General features: G+C 41.0%; 1 protein-coding gene across 2 annotated transcripts in view; it reads right to left on the bottom strand.

Annotated features, from left to right (window-relative positions):
- Window positions 1-16507, bottom strand: part of PSEN1 (presenilin 1) — a 73237-nt gene extending 56730 nt beyond the window's left edge. The window contains exons 1-3 of one of the 2 annotated variants that reach the window (XM_060617342.3): window positions 16374-16507; window positions 6589-6670; window positions 6357-6496 (exon numbers count right to left, since the gene is read on the bottom strand). In XM_060617342.3, the coding sequence (XP_060473325.1) occupies window positions 6357-6443 (87 nt within the window). In that variant the 5' untranslated portion in view covers window positions 6444-6496; window positions 6589-6670; window positions 16374-16507. The remainder of the gene's footprint in view (window positions 1-6356; window positions 6497-6588; window positions 6671-16373) is intronic. The other variant, XM_060617344.3, reaches the window with a different exon arrangement.
- Between the last annotated feature and the right edge of the window lie 1255 nt (window positions 16508-17762).

The following is a 17762-nucleotide window of genomic DNA, read 5'->3' as shown; positions in this document are numbered from 1 at the left end:
AAGTTTATTTACTTATTGAGAGAGGGAGGGAGAAAAGAGAGAGAGAGAAGGGCAGAGAGAAAGGGAGAGAGAGAATCCCAAGCAGGCTCCGTGTTTACAGTACGGCTGACAGCGCCAGTGCAGGGCTTGAGCCTGCGAACCAGGAGACCCTGGGATCACGACCTGAGCCGAAATCAAGAGTCAGACGCTCAACAGACTGAGCCACCCAGGCACCCCAAAACTTACTATTTTTTAAGGAAAATTTTCTAAAATGCATTGTAAACATTTCAGTCTTTTAAACTGGAGACTGACAAACATACCTCGAGGGCATAATGTAATATATGGCGATCAATACAGGCGCTTTCAAAGACCCAATGCTAGCATGCTGTTTTAGTTTCTTTTACATCAGTTGCTCCAACTCTCCTACTACTCTTACTCACTCATCACAGAGAACCTTGAATGCTTCTCCCCTTTCCATAGATATTCCTCAAATAGCACACTGTCCTTTTGCAACTTTTCTTCACATTCAAAAACTTCTTTTAAAAATAATTTTCTAGGGTCGTCTGGGTGGCTCAGTCAGTTAAGCGTACGACTTTGGCTCAGGTCATGATCTCATGGCTCGTGAGTTCGAGCCCCACGTTGGGCTCTGTGCCGACAGCTCAAGAGCTGGAGCCTGCTTCGGAGTCTGTGTCTCCCTTTCACTCTGCCCCTCCCACACTCATACTCTGTCTCTCTCTCTCTCCCTCAAAAATAAACATTAAAAAAAAATTTTTTTTAAAGACAACTAGTAGAAAAATGGGCAAAGAACATAAACAGGCAATTAGCAGAAGAGGAAATGCAAATGGCCAATAAGCATAAGGAAAAAAGTTCCACCTTACTAGAAACTAGGAAAATACAATTAAAGTAACCTGAGGAGTCATTTCAAACCCATCCAACTGATACACACGAAGTCAGACAATACCAAAAACTGGCCAGGATATAAAAGAATGAAAACTGCTGTATGCTCTTGATATACAACCACTTCAGAAAACATACTGGCAAACTCTAATACAATGTAAGATCCATATACCCAATCATAGTGATTATCATTGAGAAGCTCTTACATGTGCAGAAGGATTAATGAATAAGAGTATCATTGCAACACTGCTGGTTACTGTGAAAAACTGGAAACTATTAAATATTTATAAACAAAAACTAGATCATTTTTATACGTTCACAAAATAAATAAAAAACGAATGAACTAGAGCTTTATGCGTCTATATATACATAAATTCCAAAAACAGGTCTCTTCTGCAACATATACTTATGCATTTCAAAAATGTGGGAATTTTCTTCTACAACTTTCACATACACACATATATTTCATACACAGTTTTAAAACCTGCAAAGTGGTGATATATTAAATATCGCTTATGTTCATAAATATAGTAAGCATGACAAACACTAAATTCAGGATAGCAACTAAAGGCCAGGAAAATAAGAAGGGGAATATGGGAGAGAGGCTCCAATTTTATCTTTAATTTCTTTCTGTTATATAATTAGACCACCTGTCCAAATTAATTGCAAATTTTGTTTAGTTTGGTGAGGATTTCATTTCATGTACGATCAATATATAACAGAAACAGAAAAACCTTAGTGAAAATACTCTTCAAAATTAACAAAGTATACAAAGCAAACATGACAAGACATTAAAGTTTAATAAAGTTGGGTGGTAGGTAAATGGGTACTTATTACATTATTTGTCATACTTCCTGCATACGCTTAAAATACTTCATATTAAAAATTTCAGAAATAAATATTTGGATTAAAACAAGACCACAATTTTTCAGCTCTCTTGACTAATCTCATCAAACTCTAACTCCCTTCACTGTGAATGAGATTATCCATAGCTGACAAAAGGAAAACCTCTTTTCTGGGCTAAGGCAGCCCATCCTCTATCTGCTAAGGATGGAGGAATGAAGTCATGGGCAACATTTTGTTTCTGGAAAGACAGAAATGTTTTAAATGTTATCTTCTACTTGAACACTAACGATATACCATTGCAATTATACTTGAAGTTACACAACAAAGTCATCTAATTGAGTAAGACTGGGTTAATCAGCTCCAAATGATTTTAATTTCATTATACTTCTCATAGGGTAATCACCTTGATCTTATTTTCTCAGGACTGTCCCAGTTTTAAAACTGAAAGCCCTGTGTTCCAGGGACCTCTCGGTCTTGGGCATACCAGGACAGTTGGCCACCCTAACTCCTGGTCACAACAAAACTTAGGAGAGAGAATTTATCTAATAAACCATCTTAATTATACAGATGGGAAAAATGAGGTACTAAGAAATTAAGTGAATTAAACCAACTTACAAACAGCTGTTTCAAATTACACCTGGATGAGAGTTCTTTCCTTTAAAGGGCCTATTTATAGGTCACTCAGCCACAACCGCTAATTGCCAATTCATCACTGTTCCTGAATCCTCATAGGTCCCCCAAACCCAAAGGATAGCCCCATAAGTTCAAGACTACAGATGCTCCTGACGTTGGAGGAAGAGATGGAGTAAAGGAATAGAAGTCCATTTTTTACACTGATATCTGAATAAATTCTGTAAGAAAGTTACTTTCCTTCTACTTTCCTTCTAGTTTCAAAAATATGTTTAAATGAATGTTCATTTATTTTTATAATATTTAAAATAACCTACATGCACACTCTAGGGGATATATTGTCATAGTTAAGCACCTTAACAGAACATTTTAATAGCACTTTAATTCAGAGGCCCTAAATATATGGCCCTAAAACTAAATAATGTTTGTGACAGTATCTAGCACAGGGTCTAACTCACTGAAGACATTCAATATGTTAGTTTCCTTTCCTGAGCAGCATGGAAAGACTGAAACTTTCCACATCTCTCAATTTCCTTGTGATTCTTCTAAACTAGCCACGGAGCAAATAAAGAAATAAGCCTGATAAGGACTTTTGATGCCTGCAGAGGCTTGTCTTCATGTGCTTGTATCTAACAAATCCACTCTCCAAGAGGGGAAATAAAAGAGCTGCTTTCAATTAATCCACAAAAACAGTCATCTACATTCAATTTAAATTTGGACTTACCCCCATTTTTTCATAACCAACCAAAGCATGTACACAATGGCTTCTTTATAGCAAAAAAAAAAAAAAAAACCGTAACAATGAGATTCTTTTCCTTTTTGGTTTTGTTTTGTTTCAAGTACACTGGCGCAAAATGAATACACAAGACTTGTATTTTCCTTCCCCAGAATTTTTTCATACAATATCTCCTTTTAGTATTGTAACATTTTCCTGGGGTAAGAGATAGTTGTAAGAACAGAAAGAACACTGGAGGAAGCTTGACATTAGAAAGCACAGTTTTATGTACCAGGTTTGTCCTATAATTTTCTATGTGATCTTGGACAAGCATTTAAACTGCAAAATGGGAATAATACCTATCCCATGGTAACTGGAAAGTATGAGAATGTATACAGAAGATATTTGTAAGCTGCAGAAGACATTTTTAAGAAGATAAACAAAAGATAAACTTATTTGATATCCCATAATCAATGGCAGGGTTAAAATTAAATAAATCAGGCCTGGTTTTCTAGGCAGTGGTCCCCTAAAAGATCTGGAAGGTACCACTGACAACATTAGCACTAAAACTTGCTAAAATTACACGAGTACATGTAATTATCAATAAAAATCCCATGTCAACTGTAACTCCTCTACAGCGCCCTTTATTTCAATTTATCAATCACTAAGGTATAAAACAAGGCAGACAAAAAAAAAAAAAAATATATATATATATATACACCATGAAAGCCCCACAAAACCTGAGTGTGAGGGATGTAAGTAATACTGCATTAACAATGGAGAGCTAACTATGTGCCAAGCACCATTCCCACAGCTGGGGATACAGGGTTACACAGTAAAGGGAGGCAGATAAACACATTAACAAGTTAGTAGACAGTATGGTAGAAATGCTGATATGTGCTATGCACAAGTAAAGCATGGAAGGGTATAAGGGGTAGTAGGGTGGGGAAGGGGAGTAGAGGAAGGAAAGGCCTCACTGATAGGGTGACTCATGAGGTGACCTAAATAAAGCAAGTGAAGAAAGCCATCTGAGAAGAATGGGAGAATAATCCAGGACCCAGAGATAGAAATGAGGAAGCAGTGAGTAAGGGAGAGGTTAATAAGAGATAAGACAGGGATGGGGGCAGAGGAGAAGAATCCGGTCAAGACCTCAGACCTGATTTTTTCTGAGATGAGATACCTTTGGAAGGTTTGGAACAAATAGGTGACATATAACTGTGTTGTTGTTGTTTTTCCCCAAAATTTGTTAGTGGTGGAATCTTTTGTTCAAATGGATCCACAGAAGATCAATATATAAAAAGATATAGTAGGAGCTGCTCTAGTTAAGGAAGGGGTACCCAGAAACTAAGTTGGGACTGTCCCCATTTTCCCTCTCCCTACTCTGAAGTAACAGTTTTACAAAGTCTGTGGCATTGAAACTACCAAGGAACTTCATAATCTGGTCTCATGCTAACTTTTCAAAAATCTATTCCGGGGAGGGGCACCTGGGTGGCTCAGTCAGTTAAGCGTCCGACTTCGGCTCAGGTCATGATCTCGCAGTTGGTGAGTTCGAGCCCCGCGTCAGGCTCTGTGCTGACAGCTCAGAGCCTGGCACCTGTTCCAGATTCTGTCTCCCCTTCTCTCTGTCCCTCTCTGGCTCATGCTCTGTCTCTGTCTCTCTCAAAAATAAATAAACATTAAAAAAAAAATTTTTTTTGGTTTAAATCCATTCCAGGGAAATAGCAAAAAGGAGCATATCGAGCTGCTGTTACAAACATGTTTCCACAAAAACCAGTCTTTGTAACACCCATTATCAACCAAGAACTGAGGTAAAAACTCTTCTCCTCTCCCTTCCTTCACACACCCCTCGGACTACATACTACCCTTTACAGCTTGTGTTCCCTTTTAGGGCTTCCCCTGATAATTATTTTAACTTGATCTCACTTGATTAAAAATGTTCTGGCAGTACAGTGTGACCTGCCTCTGATGACATATCTCTGGATACAGCTTCCCTGTCTATTTATATTTCAGGAAAATTCTTCCTCCACTAGTGTTATTTCTTCTATCAGTGGTGATAGAAGTTTGCTCTACTATAATCCTACCCATTCATCAAAGAATATTTTGTGAAGCCTTCCTCCTCACATTTTGACCCTTAATTGGAATCCTAAATCTTAGTGTGAAGGGCACTTCCAGGCCATCTAGTTAGTGCTCTAGCTCATTGCTCATTCCACAGACTAACTCTCTGCAGATGTGGTTGGTAGTTTTCCAGCCTTCTCTGGAACTGCTTTTAGTGACAAACACACACTAAGCCACAAGGCAGTCCGCACCCTTTCAGATGTACAACAAATTATGAGATAATTCTTTTTTAGTGACCCAGAACTTGTTTCCTTCCACCACTGGTTCTGCTCTCTGGTTCTAACAGGGGAAAGTCTGATCCCACCCCACCCGACCTGACCCCTCACAGCCTGCATAGCTTATAGTTGGCCTTCTATGTTCCCCCATTCTGGCTCCATCTCTAAAAATCCTACCAATTTCCCAGCTATCTCACAGTCCATCTGTGGGATCTACATTCAATCTGTAATGATTAGCTAACAGAGTTGCAGGCAGGTTGGACATCTGTGTCTCATAACACTAATTACACCCCTTTCTTGATTCTCTCCTTTGAACTCTTTTTTTTAATGTTTATGTTTATTTTTGAGAGAGAGAAAGAGCAAGCATGAGCAAGGAGGGGCAGAGAGAGGGAGCCTGAAGTAGGTTCCAGGCTCCAAGCTGTCACCGCAGAGCCCAACTTGGGGCTCAAACCCATGAACTGTGAGATCATGACCTGAGCCAAAGAAGGATGCTTAACCAACTAAGCCACCCAGGTGCCCCTCCTTTGAACTCTCTTAGGATTTCTACACTCAGTCTTGCATTCATCACTGTGCATTCTCCCAATGAGCATTTACTGGGCACTGTCAGGAACCATGCCGGGTACTGAAAAAATAAAAGTAAATAAAATGTACTCGGCCCATGGAAGAGTAAGAGTAAGTTAATGTAAAATAACAAATAGCTGGGGAAGTTGGAGAGGCTTTCATAGAGGAGGCGATATCTGAGGCAGGGAGAAACTATATTAACACCTACGTCTCACACAGCCTTGTGTCCCCAGCACTAAATGGTACAATGCTTTGCCCTCAGTTGAAGTTCAGCTAACAGGTAAATTTGATAAAGCAGAGAAAGCTTGCTCAGTCCCCTCAGCCTCTCTTGGAAATGAGGGAAGGAGGTCACTGAATCCATAGTCTGGCAAGGGCAGTTTCAGGGGTTGACACTGTACCTGGCTACGTACAGTATTGCTCAGGTGGTTGTCCTCGGACATCTGTGCATTCTGGAAGTAAGACAAGGGTGCAGGTAACTCTGTCATTGGAGCAAACGTATAGAAATACTTTTTCACAGAAAACAAAACCTCTTGGGGTTCTGAAAAAGGAAAAAGAAAACAATCCTTTGTGCATTACAATTATACTTTTATTTTCAAACACTTCCATAAATTACATTCAGCCAAAACAAACCTTTCTTTCATGTGTTCTCCTCCAAGCCAAGCTTTCTAAGGACCTCTCAGGCTGCTGTCATTTGCAGGCTCCCGGATCAGGTCTGAAATAGGATTTTACCAGGTCACCCAGAGTTGATCAAACCCTTGTAAATCTATTCACATGAATCAAACACTTATAACACCAATTTGTAAACCAGAAATGTATTAATCTGCCATCAACTTCAAGTGACAAACTTTTGTCAGTTTGGTAATGAGTAAATCTACTTGACAAACCAAGTATTTTCAATCACAAATCTATCTAATGATTTCAGATTTAGAGCAAAGGGACCTAAATGATATTAAAGAATGTTCTCTTCAACATTCCTTTTCCTATGATAACTAATCCAAATTAACCTTTCTATCTCTGTAAAATTGTCTAGTGCTTTTAATTTTGCAAAATTCTCTTTGTCGTCTCATTTATCCTTACCACAATGCCCCCGAGCCAGGGGAAGCAGGTAACATACCCATTTTACAAAAGCAGAAGAGGACCTAAGTTCAGCGACTTGCTTAAAATCACACAACTGGGCAGACCAGGACAAAAATCACAGACTCCTAACTCCCAGCCTTAGGTCTCTCCTTTGCATCCTGGCCCAGCCTTATTTACACATTCCATTCGGTCTCCCAGAGTTCACCCTGGGGGGAGGGGGGGGTGGGGACACATTCCCATTTGCCTGTCTGCCTTAATTTCCACCAGCCAATATTTTTATTTCAACTTCCCTTTTCATAGAAAGTCTTCAGAAATACAGAAGGAAAAAAAAATCTGTTTGTATACCTAAGCAGTATTCTCATTTACACACCGTAATACACACTCACATGAAAGTATTTTGTCAATGTCCGGTTTCATTTTCACTTTCAACTTGGGTATCCTCTACCCTGTAAATACTCTTCTTTTTACATTCTAGTGATTTTTCATCAAAAACACCGAAGGCAGATTAAAAACACACACTCAGAAAGTAATTTTCTCCTCTAGTACTGAGTTCAAATTAACCCTTAATTACCTATACCTAGATCATTTAAATCATGACAAATTTTTAATCAAGGTATGCTTCCCTCCTATCCTACATACTTTTATATACCATGCCAACCTTTGTCCTCCCTTCCAGCTTCAGCCCATGGTTAGCTGACATGAAATCAGGGGATTGCAAATTAATATTAACTAAATAAGACATAACTAATGTAAATCTGTTTTAAAAATAAAGTTAATTAAACATACAAATAGAGACAACAGTCACCTTTATGGTGGTTATTTACTCAAAGTGGATATTTGGGAAGTTTTTGCGAGTATTGGTAATGTTTTGTTTCTTGATCTGGGTGCTAGTTACACAGGGATTTCAGTCTGTGAAAACGCACTCAGCTCTGTACCTATGATGTGTGCACATTTCTATATGCTTCAATTTAAAAATTCAGAGATTTTTGTGGAAGTAAACCTACGTTTATGGTTATTCATACCACTGTTCCTGTCTCTTAAAACGAATAAAATTAAGACTTGGCAACATGTATGTTAGCTTACCTAAAAGAGAGCTGCATGCCAATAGAACAGATATATTTTTTTATAAGTCCAATAAACATTCAAAGTAAATATTCTGATCTATGCTTCTAAGATTTTTTTAAAGTTGACTATCTCATTGAAATTTTAACATTAATGTAGCATTAATGATCAGCAAACAGAGCACATATTATCCCCCTTCTGTCCCACAAAAACATCCAGTATAGTACCTATCACCTCAGCTAACCCAGAAATGCCAGAGGATGGCAAACAGAAAAAGCTACAAGTTGGTCACTTCCACTGATTGCCTGCTATACCAGATCATTTGAAGTATAGCTCTATTACAGAAAAACCTTCAGAAATCTGTCATTAATATTCTCATATAATCCCTCAGAAACAAAATAACAAATAAATAAGAGAGTGTTAGCCAAATGAAACAAGCAAAATACAAGAAGGGGTCATGCGGGCAAAAATAAATAAAAAGTGGGGCGCCTGGGTGGCACAGTCGGTTAAGCGTCCGACTTCAGCCAGGTCACGATCTCGCGGTCCGTGAGTTCGAGCCCCGCGTCGGGCTCTGGGCTGATGGCTCGGAGCCTGGAGCCTGTTTCCGATTCTGTGTCTCCCTCTCTCTCTGCCCCTCCCCCGTTCATGCTCTGTCTCTCTCTGTCCCAAAAATAAATAAAAAACGTTGAAAAAAAAAAAATAATAAAAAAAATAAATAAATAAAAAGTAAGTAAAGTATATTACCAGATAAAATAGGAAACGAAAAGTGATTGTCTATTTACTAAATAGTAGTTTACTGGCTTTTTTTTTTTTTTAACGTTCATTTTTTTATTTTGAGAGAGAGAGCCGCGAGCGGGGGAAAAAGGCAGAGAGCAAGCTCTCGCTGTCAGCACAGAGCCCAACTGGGGCTCAAACTCACTAACTGTGAGGTCACGAGCTGAGCTGAAATCAAGAGTCAGATGCTTAACTGAGCCACCGAGGCACCCCTACTGGCTATCTATTTACACCAAAACTCAGAGACAGACACTGAGGGGATTTACTAATTGCGTTCACTTCATCCACTTTACATATGAAAGCCATGTGGCACACAGAAGTCTACTAACTTGCACAAGGTCACATCCAGTACGCAAAGGAGCAAAGCAACAGCTCACATACTACATTATGTTGCCTCTGTGTAACAAACTCATCCCTGCCCTTTGGGAGTTTACAATAAGCATTAAGTTACATTATGAAACAAAAAAAGTTATAGTGAGCTGATTTTTATTACTACTAGAACTGCTGCTTAGAAGTAAATGAGATCTTTAAAAAAAACCTAGTAAATGAGATCTTAAACTTCAATGACTGATCTAACTCTAAATTAAAAATTGAAGTGTCAAAAGTTTTCCCAATATATACTCCTAGTATTTGTATCTGGTCATTTTAACTTTAGTAGTTTCTACTAGTAGCTTTAGGTTTATAGGATCTGTTCAGGTATTACAAGAAACCACACAAACTGATTATCACACTGGAGATTTCTCAGACAAGTCTTGTAAGAAGCATCAATAATGTGGTAGTCACTTTGGCATATCCCAATATCACTTTCAAAGGCACATCCTGTATTTACATGTGAAAAATTAAGGGTCAGGAAAGGTGAAAGAATTTGCCAGTGCATGATTATGGGGCAAGTAACACCGGTTCCAGAACCCAAGTATTCTGATGCCCAGGCCAGGTCTTTTCCAGTTCACTTAGAGAAAGCTCATGCTTCCACTGATGCTTTGAAGATCACAAAGCTACAGGGTGACCCTTCTTGGAAGGGCTGCTCTTTACATGGAGCTCAGCAGGAAGCACAGGCGAGCACCAGCCTGGCCTGGTGAACAAACAAACATTGTTGGTACAAAGAAAGGCACAGGCAAAGCCTGATTTGATTCTGGCCCAGTAACAGCTGAAAACAATTGAGTACTACATGAAGAAGGCCAATGACCCAACTGTCCAACTGTCCAGGCAGTGTGGCAAAGGACAGTACTTGATTTTATAACATTCTTAGCATTCTTGCCCTGAGAACCAAAAAAACAAAACAAAACAAAAAAACAAACAAAAAACCCCCCCAAAAGATAGCTGTTGGGAAGTGAAGATCTTGTGACCCGAACTGCAAGGGGACGGAAGTAGATTTTGCTGTTTTCTCTCTCTGGCCACCTGCTAAAGATTTTCTGAGACTGACAGAGCACAACACTTGAATTCACTGCCATCCATTTCCTTTTTCTCAAGACACCTGCTCAATCAAATAAAAGGAAAAAGAAATCCTTCTCTGATGGGCAACTAAAATTTCCATTATACACAATGATACTAAAAAACCCCAGAAGAATACAAATAATCTCAAAGCTTACATATGCTGAACAAAAGTCCATCTAATCAGAAAACCTATCCATCAGCACTTCAAAAAGTATCATAAGAGCAAAGGTTTAGAATCCCAAAAATAAGTTTATTAAAAGTCCCATTTAAGGAAGCACCAACAGAAACATACATTTCTGTCTCTCACTCCATCTCAAGGTAACAACTAAACCTCAAACTCTTACAGTAAGCTTACTTAGTTACTGATATTTCTTTCTTCACTGTCAGAGATAAACGTAAAAATTTGTGTGTGTGTTTTTTTTTAAGTTTATTTATTTATTTATTTGGGGAGAGTGTGCACATACACAAGCTGGGGAAGGAGCAGAGAGAGAGGGAGAGAGAGAATTCCAAGCAGGCTCCCACAGCCTGACTCCAGACTTGGACCCACAAACCTTGAGATCATGACCTGAGCCAAAATCAAGAGTTGGACGCTTAACGGACCAAGCCACCCAGGCACTCCAACAAAATCTGTATTCCACATAAACAAACATCTCCGTGAAACTTATCACGATCTTGTCCAGCACAAAGAGTTGGTGGTTTAATGACTCTAGTCAATTGACTAGTTTCTTCTTCACTTAGAAAACCACCATAAATAGGGGCGTCTGGGTGGCTCAGTTGGTTTAGCATCCGACTTCAGCACAGGTCATGATCTCACAGTTCATGAGTTCCAGCCCTGCATCTGGTTCTGCGCTGACAGTGAAGAGCCTGCTTCAGATTATGTCTCCCTCCCTCCTTCTGCCCCTCCGCTGCTTGCACTCACTCTCTCAAAAATAAATAAACATTAAAAAAAAAAACAAAAAAAACCCACCAAAAGTATTTTTTTAAGTACCTTTGTATCGTGATGCTAAGAAGTTTTTAAGTGCCAAATGAGACTGTGATTTATTTTCCACAAAAGTTATTTATCAGCTTTGACGTTAGTTTGACATCAAACCTGGACAGGCCGCCCAAGTTCTGATTATATGGATGGGCTGGGAGAGCCTCTATTTGAGTTTTCAAAACCTCACATCCAACAATAAATGTAACCAATCTCCAAACTGCATTCATAATTAAAGTTAATAAAAATAATTTGAAATTAACTTAAAACTTCAGGAATATACACTGGAAAGACTCTGAATTTTAAGAGACTGGGAGCAAACAATTTCCTCAGTCTTACAAGAGGCTTTGTGAAGGTGGTAGACTCCAAAAAGAGCAATGATAGTGATATATCTATTTGATGATTTTTTTCCCTCCTCCGTCCCACTCTACTTCTGCGAGCCATCTGTGGTAGATTAGATTATTATTCAGCAAATATTCACTCCCTCCCCAGCATCTCCCAGGGAAAAATAGACTTCCCCACGCCCGGGATATCGAGCTAGGCTCTGCTTTGGCGTCAAGGTGGGTGCAGCCTACTAGCCACCCTGTGCCTTTGTGCACAATCATCTAACTTGCTTTGGTCAAAGGGATCTCAGCAGATGTGACACAAGCAGACTGCTGAATTTTGCTTGTGGAGTTGGTCTTCTTTTGCTTCTGCTGTTGCCTTGAGAGGAGCTTACCATGGGTAGCCACTGCCCCTTCAGCCTGGGCCCCAGAATAAAACATGCAAAGCAGACCTACCCTAGCTGATCCACAGTCCTGCAACTTGAGGCAAATATGGAGTCAAATACTCTAAGGCACTGGGTTTTGGGGAGGTCTGTTATGTAGAGTTACTATAATTGTTTTTAAATAATAATGGTTACATGTGCTCAGAAGATGCACTGAAAACGAAAAAAGACTTAACAAATCCAGGATTCTGTATCTGAAACCCTTAAGACTAAATGTGTTTGGAATTCGTATTTTTCTCAGATTTTATAAAGGTAGTACAATGCAAATACTGTATGTTTTTAATGCTCCCTCAAAGTCTTAGAACCACAAAATAAACACATTAATAAATATATAGTGAGGGGCGCTTGGGTGGCTCAGTCAGTTAAGTGTTCAACTTCAGCTCACGTCATGACCTCACAGCTCGTGAGTTTGAGCCCAGTGTTGGGCTCTATGCTGACAGCTCAGAGCCTGGAGCCTGCTTTGGATTCTGTGACTCCCTCTCTCTCTGCCCCTCCCCTGCTCACGCTCTGTCTCTGTCTCTCAAAAAAAAATAAATGTTAAAAAAAATTTTTTTAAATATATATATTATATAGTGAAACATATAAGTAGTCTTAAATTACAACAATAGGTTCAGGTTAGATTTTTCTATCAAATGAATGACACAAAGCCTTTTGGTTTTTTCAGGGGCTTTTGGATTTCATAATTGTGGATATGGGACTATGGTCTTACATTATCAATATTTGTCATCATTTTAAAGAATCTTTCCCCAAAAAACCTTTACTTTCAGTAACTCTACATGGAAGGTATGATTACTCCCAGTTTGTCTCAAATCCATTGTGGAAATGGGTTGAATACAAGTAATCTTTAATGAAAACATGACTACTCACATCTAACTAATTTGTAAATCAGTGGTTATACTCAGCAATCCTTGCATTCTCTCTTTTGCTTTACATCAATTTAAGGAACTGTATGGGGCAGTGTGAAAACCAAACATTAATACCCTTTAATCAACACACACTGTCAGGGTTTCTTCTACAAAACCAGACATTGTGATAGGTGTTGGGGATGCTACCAAATCAGATAATGCTTCTGTTTCCTTAAGGAGCTAACTAGCTAGAGGAGAAGTCAGACAAGTATATTTTTATATTAATTACATGTTGAAATAAAAACTTTTAGATGTACTAGGTTACATAAAATAGACTATTAAAATTAATTTTATCTATTTCCTTCTACCTTTATCAAACTTGTTCATTAAAAAGTTTTAGGGGGTGGGGCGCCTGGGTGGCTCAGTCGGTTAAGCGGCCGACTTCAGCTCAGGTCACGATCGCACAGTCCGTGAGTTCGAGCCCCGCGTCGGGCTCTGGGCTGATGGCTCAGAGCCTGGAGCCTGCTTCGGATTCTGTGTCTCCCTCTCTCTCTGCCCCTCCCCTGTTCATGCTGTGTCTCTCTCTGTCTCAAAAATAAATAAACGTTAAAAAAAAAAAATTAAAAAAAAAAAAGTTTTAGGGGAGAGGCGCCTGGATGGCTCAGTGGGTTAAGCGTCTGACTCTTGATTTCAGTCCATTTCATGATCTCAGCTTGTAAGATCAAGCGCAGAGCCTGCTGGGGATTCTCTCTTTCCCTCTCTCTGCCCCTCTCTGCCAATAAACAAACTTTTAAAAAAAGTTTTCAATTAACATTCGTACCTCATACTGTTTCTACCAGACAGTGCTGCTCTAAATCTTCAGCTCCTTCTGCTATACCAGGCCAGATACTGAAAATTCCTAACAGCCTTCTCCTTCCCGAAGCTTCCCTCCCTTCCTCAGCCTTTGTGACGCTGAACTCTGGAGGTTCTCCTCCCACCACTCATTCTCCTCAGGTGGTTCCTCGCCCTTCTTCCACTCCTTCATTCTAAGTGTTCCTAGGGTCTGCGTGGGCCTCCTTGTCCCCTTCCTTTCATTAGGCATTGCTCCAACATCAACTAGAAAGTCTATTTCAGTGACTCTCATATTTACAGCTCCAGGTCTGTCCATGGGACATCTTCACCTGCTGGCACTTCCAAAGTGATACTTCCAAACCACTTCCTCATGTTCCTCTCTAAACTAGTTCTTTGCTCCTAACTTCCTTATTTCTGCAATCGTTTCCCCCTTTCTCCAAACTTAAAACCTCCTACTCAACTTTATATTTTATTCCTTCTCTACTGGATGCCATGTCCTGTTCCTGTTTTTCCTCCTTTCTAAGCCCCTGTCATCACCAAAGATCAAACTCCCATCATATCTCACCTGAATTATGCAAAAGTCACCTCAATTCTCTTATCCATTCTAGCCCCCACTATTAATGTGCCTAAAGTTCTGACCATAACAGTGTCACTCGTAAAACACATTCCAAATCTGCCTAACATCACATGAAGAGTCAGTATTAAAGGTCTTTGAAAGGTTTTTCAGAATATACCATAAAGAAGTCTCTCCCTATAATCTTCAATAATATTAGTGGGAGAGGCACCTGGGTGGCTCAGTCGGTTGGGCATCCGACTTCGGCTCAGGTCATGATCTCACAGTCTATGAGTTTGAACCCTACATCGGGCTCCAGGGCCTAGAGCTTGCTTCAGATTCTGTGTCTCCCTCTCTCTCTGCCCCTTCCCCACTCACGCTCTGTCTCTCTCTGTCTCTCAAAAAATGAATAAACGTTAAAAAAAAAAAATTTTTTTTTTTTTTTAATAATATTAGTGGGGCACCTAGGTGGCTCAGTTGGTTAAGCGTCCGACTTCGGCTCAGGTCACGATCTCAACAGTTTGTGAGTTCGAGCCCCGAGTCGGGCCCTGTGCTGATAGCTCAGAGCCTGGAGCCTACTTCAGACTCTGTGTCTCCCCCTCTCTCTACCCCTCCCCTGCTCACGCTCTGTGTCTATCTCTCAATAATAAATAAATGTTAAAAAAAATTTTAATAAAATAATATTAGTGGGAAAGCAGGAGCAGAGGAAGCCTGGATCTGAGAGGAACAGGATCACATAAGCTTTGGTAACATATGTTGTACTTTCCTGCTAGGGTGGTTCTCAGAGACCAACTTCAATCTTCAGTTTCCCCTAAATGAAAATCCTTGCAGCAGTCTAGGACAGTTACAGCCATTAACTTAAAATTCAGCAAAAATCACATCCATTCAAAGAAAGTATACCTAGGACCATGCCACTTCTATTATCTACTGGGCGAGGGTAGGGGGATAATCCATGCACTCAATATATATGATCTTTTTCTCATTGTTAAGGGTTTATTATTAAATGGGGGTGGGGGGGGGGGGGCTTAAGTTGGTTGAACTCTGCAAATGAGTTAAGGAGAAATGAAACAAACAGGCTTTTTTGCAGGTGACCGAAATTAGCCGAATGCAACAAGCTCCAATCTACTTTGCTGTTTTATTCTCCTTCATAACAGTTATTTTAATGGTCAGAGTGGGTCACTAGAAGCTTAAGATCCAGAGAATCCCTGTTTGTGATACACCCTGATTATAATACCCTTCCCACTTTAACTCCAGGAGTGAAAACCTTTCCCTTTCCACTGTTAAAAAAAAAAAACAACTCATATAACAAGACTCCCTAACCAGATGTGATTTCTACTTGCCTGAAACTTCAGAGAATGTTACAAGCTTTACAGCGTGCTCTGTCATATAGTTATATATGCCACAGTTATTTGCATCTTATCCTTATCTCCCAAAGTCCTGAATACTGTATTAATCTTGCCCAAAGCAGGCAAGTAGTGCTTTTAAAATTATTATTCAACTGCTCTCTTACAATAAAAAAATATTTATTTGAAAAGAATCCGAACGGGAACAAAACGTAAATATCCAAGACACATGCAAAGCAATATCATGCCTCGCGACGGTTCCAACCAAGGCAAAAGCATCAGACCCTGTTTTCCTCCTCGAGCGTCAGACACAAGGAACTTAGCCCTGAGTGCCACTCGCTTCCCCAGACAAGGACACACTCAGGGTATGAGGCGCGGAGTTTCACTAGTTGCTCAACCAGACCGGGGGCAAGGAGCTTCCTCTTTCTCCTGCTCCACTCAAGACCGGCAATCCCGGCCCAGGGCACCTGCGCCCTGAAACGTCTTCGGGAAACCAGCACTTCCGGAACAAATCTACGGAGGGGAATCTCTTCAACCTGACCGCGCGCTCAGCCGGGAGCAGGAGAAACGGGCCGCCCCTCCTCGTTCCCCACTCGGGGTTCCTAGGTCCCCGCTCGGCCGCGCCCCGTTCCTCATCCTCGAGGACACCGACTCCACGGCCCGGGCAGCGACACAGGGCCGGGCCCTGCCCGCGACCGCCCGTGTCTGCACCGTGTGAGGGGCACCTTCCCTTCTCCCCTAAGTCCCCATCACGCACCTACTCTTCTCTCGCCGCCGACACCGGCCCCTGGCAGGGGAGGCTCCTTCCCGAGCAGCCGCTGTTTTGTTTCCGATGTGAAATCGCAGCCTCTGGAGCTGCTCGGCCTAGGCCCCGCCCAAAAGGCTTCACTGGCGTCGTCATTTCCGGCTCTGGCGTCGTTGGCGGCCAGCCGGGGGAGGGGCGGGACCTGTAAGGGCAAGAGCAGGGCCCACCGGTGCAGGGGCGGGGCCTAGAGAAAGAGGGTGGGGCTTCCGGTAGCGCGAGCGCAGATTGCGGGGCAAACCCTGCGCTCCAGCCGGCCCAGGGAACTAGAGGAACCCGCCCAGAGTGCTGGCTTGAGTCTGAGATTGTCAGGGATTCGAGGCTGCTCTTGAGCTGAGGATCAACGTTTCTACCTCACCTGGGCCCAGCGGGTGCTTCTTCTGGCCTACAAGTGATGGCAACTTAAATCTAACGTTTCTTTCATTTATCTATAGTACCTATTTATAGTGTTTCTCAATGCGAATCAGCTGCACCACAGTCAAGAGGATACTAATTAAAATTGTAAATATCTGTGCCCTCCACACCCTACCCAATGAATCAAAACTTACGGGAGGAGGGGGGTGGAACCTGAAAAACTGCATTTTAAACAAACATAGCCGGGTAGTACCTGGGTGGCTCAGTAGGTTAACGGCGGCGGACTTCGGCTCAGGTCATGATCTTGTGGCTGGCGAATTGAAGCCCCGCCTCAGGCTCTGTGCTGGCAGCTCAGAGCCTGCAGCCCGCTTGGGATTGTTTCTTTCTCTCTCTCTCTGCCCCTAGCCACTCCCACCCACCCGCCCCCGCTCACACTCTGCCTCTCTGTCTCTCAAAAGTAAATAAACATTAAAAAAAAAAAAAAATTAAACAGCCCGGGATTCTTAAGCTCCAAGGTTAAAATCCAGTCTTCTTAGATAATAGGCTTCCAGAGAGCATAAAATGTGTCTATTTTTGAAATGCCCAGAGTATTTCATACACAGTGAATTGCTCAGCGGTCACTTAATTTCCGCGTCTGCCAGCTTTTCGTCCAAATTGCAATAAAGATAGTACCAATAACTAACTCCTTAAGTAGTATGGCATACTCAGACACTCATCTGAAAGCTGAGAGTAAAACTAGTACTACCACGTAAAACCAAAGGTGAAGAATAGAGAAATGCTCAAATTCACAGGTAATCTGAAAACTGACAATGAAATCAATGATGCATGGCATCTGGTCAAATGATATCTTTTGCTTCTTTTAAATTCGTCCCCCAATATAGCCCTACATGTTCCTAAAGCATGGGTCCCCAATCCCTCCCTCCTCTCCCCACCCAATACATAGATTTAGAAGTTTTTTCCATGAACAGGAAAGAGATATGTTAGAGGAAT

Source organism: Panthera onca, chromosome B3 (assembly GCF_046562875.1).
Source record: "Panthera onca isolate mPanOnc1 chromosome B3, mPanOnc1 haplotype 2, whole genome shotgun sequence".
Taxonomy (NCBI): domain Eukaryota; kingdom Metazoa; phylum Chordata; class Mammalia; order Carnivora; family Felidae; genus Panthera; species Panthera onca.
The sequence above is the reverse complement of the archived record's forward strand: the minus strand, read 5'-3'. Positions and strand labels throughout refer to the sequence as shown.